Genomic DNA, 4,011 nt, shown 5'->3' on the forward strand with positions numbered 1-4,011 from the left:
TGCTTGCTAATAATTTGGAGTGATTTATGCATAAGATAAGGTTTGAATTCAATGAACTGTATGACTTTTTAAATTAAAATTCTATGGCTTTTGTCCCAAGACTGTGCCTATTAAATTCTCTGTCATCATATTTAGTTTTTGGGTTTCCTTAATAATGACTTATTTTCTCCTTTTAAAGAATGTTAGCCAAGGAGAAGCTCATAGTTCTTTCCACAACTCTATTTGGCCAGTTTGATTATTTTTAATATGTGTATGTTTTGGCTCTCCTGATTTGTTAATGTTTTTTTTTTTTGTTAATGTTTTTAATTAGGCAGAAAACCAAAAGCATTTAGATGAAAAGAAACAATTTGAGAAGATTGCTGAAGAATTAAAAGGAACAAAACAAGAACTAATTGGTCTTCTCCAAACCAGAGAGGTTTGTTTAAGGATAAATTTTTATTTCAAATATTTCTTGAATACCACAGGTTTACAAAATAGATTATGGTATAGCTATTTGCTCTGTGAAAGATTTCTTCACCAAATTCCTTTCAAAAGTGTGTGTTCTTGTTACACTTAATATGCTAATTGATTTAAAAACCATCTAGAGAATCTTCATTATTGTAATGTGGGAGAAAAGGTCAATATTTAAGATATCAATACAATGCATAATGCTGTGATTTATAACAAATACATTTCTTGCTCTCTAAAGTATTTCTTTTTATTTTTTGAGATGGAGTCTCGCTATGTTGCCCAGGCTGGAGCGTAGTGGCTGTTCACAGGCATGATCATGTTGCACTACAGCCTTGAACTCCTGGGCTCAAGCGATCTCCTGCCTCAGCCTCCTAAGTGGCTGGGACTACAGGTGCATGCCACTGTGCCTGGCCAAGTATTTCTTAATTGGTATATTTAAAGTTTAGTTTTCATTAAGTTAGATTCTTAGTTTGTAATACTTTTTATAGTACTCATGTTATAATTTTAGAGTTTGTCTTTTATTATAAAGTATGGTTATTATAACTTATCTTTTTATAATAAGAACATATTAGTTTTAAAGATACTACCTGAATTCTTAATGTATTTCTCTTTAACAATATAACATTTTAATTGAAATTAATTACTTGGTAGGGTAAAATTGATAAAAAATATTTTATAATATGTAAATATTCTACCGGTTGAGCTTAGGAATATCAAGATAGCATTTACTTATATTGAATTTTTCATTGCTCATTGTTTTAAAATTATAATGATTATCACCTTAAATCTACTTAAAATGTTTGACATAACCTGCCAAATTTTTGCCAAAAATATGACTTGATTACACCATGACTATACCTTTTAAGTGAGAAGATTGGAAAAACACTTGCTATAGTTATACATGTTTATTTTGCAGAAAGAAGTACATGATTTGGAAATAAAATTAACTGCCACTGCAACAAGTGAACAGCATTATTCAAAACAGGTTAAAGATCTGAAAACTGAGCTTGAAAATGAGAAGTATGTTTTCCATCTATCTATAAATAGCTTATGTATTCAATTCCTAAGCTTTCTGGTAATAAATAATAAGAATATATTAGTAAATTATGTTCAAAATTTATTTGAATTTGAAATTGTATTTTATTCCTTCTTAAATATAAAATAATTTACCAATTTCATTGCTAAGGGAAGTACATATCACTGATGTAAAAAGACTATATCACAAAGTTGAGAACCACTTTAGAAGATCAATGTATTACTTTTCTTGGAGGTATTTAATTCCCCATAAAAATGATAATTTGCAATTCTAACTAGTTATTTTGGCTGTTTTGCTCTCTTATTATATAGGTTTATATTTATAAAATGTCAAAATACAAGTTCATTTCTTACATTATCCAAATAAAATATTTAATCAAATGATTTACCTACCCAGTAAGTTTAATTTGGAGAGAAAGTAGGGGAAATAATTATTGCATTGTTACTCAGAAGTAAATTCAAGAAACCAGTTTAGTGGTGAATATGGTTTTTCCCTTTTGGTTGCTTCTCAGCTCTAGATAAAAGTGAAAAGTACACAGTTTATGCAGCATCCTCTTCCTTCCCTTTTAGCTCCCACTGTCTGTTTCTGGTACCCTATTAACAGTACTTTTTAGGACCCCTGGCTAAAATTCATCTATTAACCAAAATCTCTTTTAATGAGTGGATTGGTTAGTTATTTGTACTTTAGTGTAAATTTATGTTATCCTGAGTATATTTGCTTTTCAACCTTTTGTTGCTTAGGAAAAAGCTTTATGTCTCTTTCATGAATTTCTGATATTATTAAGTAGGAGGAGATAATAGGTGCTCCTGAAATCACTCCATAGAAGCCACATACTCCTCTGCATTCATTTAAAATTGATCCTAGCTACATCCAAAAGCAGCAATAATCTCTCTTCTGATGCAGAACATTTGGGATCTTCTAAAAGCAAGTTGGGTGTTGTGCATGAAAAGTTAACCCCAGTTTTATTTATTTTAATAAAAATTTGTAAAATTGAAAATAGCTCATGCTCATGTGCTATTTAAATTACCAGGAGTTTGAAACAATTTTCAAGAGACAGTCTACTAAAGAGAAAAATATATGTGAAGGAAATAATGTACCCTTCAAAATTTGTAGGAAAGTATGGGAGGGATGAAAGTATGGGGAATATGCAAGAAAATTTATTTTATGACATTTTGAAAACTTATTATAGAAAAACATTAAACATTACAAAGAGGGAATAATGTAATGAACTACCAGCATGAACCTATCACCCAGCTTTAGGAATTATTAACCAATGGCCAATTCTGTTTCATTTATCCTCCCAGTCCTTCCGCCCTTTCCCCTAAGATTATTTTGAATTAAATTCCATATCATATAATTTCATATGTAAATATTTTGGTATGACATATTTTTTTAAATAGGCTTAAGAATACTGAATTAACTGCAAGCTGCAACAAGCTTTCACTTGAAAACAAAGAACTAGCACAAGAAACAAGTGATATGGTCCTAGAAATCAAGAAACAGCAAGAAGATATTAATGTGAGTTGACAAAGAAAGAACTGGTGACTTAGTTTTCTTACCTGTAGAATTAGGGTATTAGAATAGATGACTTCTGAACATTCTTTAAGCTTTAAAATTCTGATTGTTTTAGAGCTGAAACTTTGTTTTAGAAGAAAAATATGCATGCTGGTCTTAGATGGTGATAATGGACAAGAAGGGCTACTCTCTGATCATACAGAGGCTAATCATAGATATTAATAAATTTAATTTTAAACATTAAGATTTAAAAAAATGTTTAGCCAAGAAGTATTTATTAAGACATATAAGACTGTGGAGGATGCAGTGATGAATAAGATATCCTTTCTCTTTAAGAACTTATGACTTCATAGAAAAAAATAACAAATACATAAAATAGTATGTCATGTGTTGTTAGTGAGACAGTGTTATCGGAGTTCACAGGATCACTTGTGCTTCGGTTGAAAATAAATCAATGCTATATTCAGAGAGAACATAGCATTGATTTTGGCCGTAAGAGATGAATTATGAGTTCAGTAGGTAACAGTGAATGTAAAACATTCCTTGAAGCCACAACAATGTGAGCAAAAGATACAAGACTCAAAGTAGCACCAGGAAACAGCAAATAAGACTTGTGATATTAGCTGTTTTATAGTGATTGTTAGGAAAATATTTAAAGTAACAGTGGAAAAGTAGTATGGAACTATGTAAGTTAAATAGCTCATTCTTTTGCTTTAGATATAACTAAATTCATGCTGAAAGATAAAGGTCTTAAATATTAGTTTCAATTTCATTTTTGTTGAAACAAAATAATTAATATAAACAACATTGATTATTTCTTTAGAATAGAAAACAGCAAGAAGAGAGGATGTTGAAACAAATAGAAAATCTGGAAGAAGCAGAAACACAATTAAGGCAAGACTAATGAGTTGGCCTTTTTTGTCTGGAGAAAAATTTTAATATTTGTTTTCTATTGTTAATTTAGATTAAACTTAAGTTGAATATTGTATAAAGTAAAAAATTAGACTTAA

At 29.7% G+C, this 4,011-nt stretch overlaps 1 protein-coding gene across 1 annotated transcript in view; it reads left to right on the forward strand.

Moving 5' to 3' along the window:
- SYCP1 (synaptonemal complex protein 1) overlaps nucleotides 1-4,011 on the forward strand; it is a 281,813-nt gene that overhangs the window by 173,414 nt on the left and 104,388 nt on the right. Inside the window, exons 15-18 of the mRNA XM_012644589.1 lie at nucleotides 311-415; nucleotides 1,367-1,470; nucleotides 2,887-3,004; nucleotides 3,825-3,895. Of these exons, the coding sequence (XP_012500043.1) occupies nucleotides 311-415; nucleotides 1,367-1,470; nucleotides 2,887-3,004; nucleotides 3,825-3,895 (398 nt within the window). The remainder of the gene's footprint in view (nucleotides 1-310; nucleotides 416-1,366; nucleotides 1,471-2,886; nucleotides 3,005-3,824; nucleotides 3,896-4,011) is intronic.

This window comes from Propithecus coquereli, unplaced genomic scaffold, assembly GCF_000956105.1.
Source record: "Propithecus coquereli isolate 6110/MARCELLA unplaced genomic scaffold, Pcoq_1.0 Scaffold215, whole genome shotgun sequence".
NCBI classification, from domain to species: domain Eukaryota; kingdom Metazoa; phylum Chordata; class Mammalia; order Primates; family Indriidae; genus Propithecus; species Propithecus coquereli.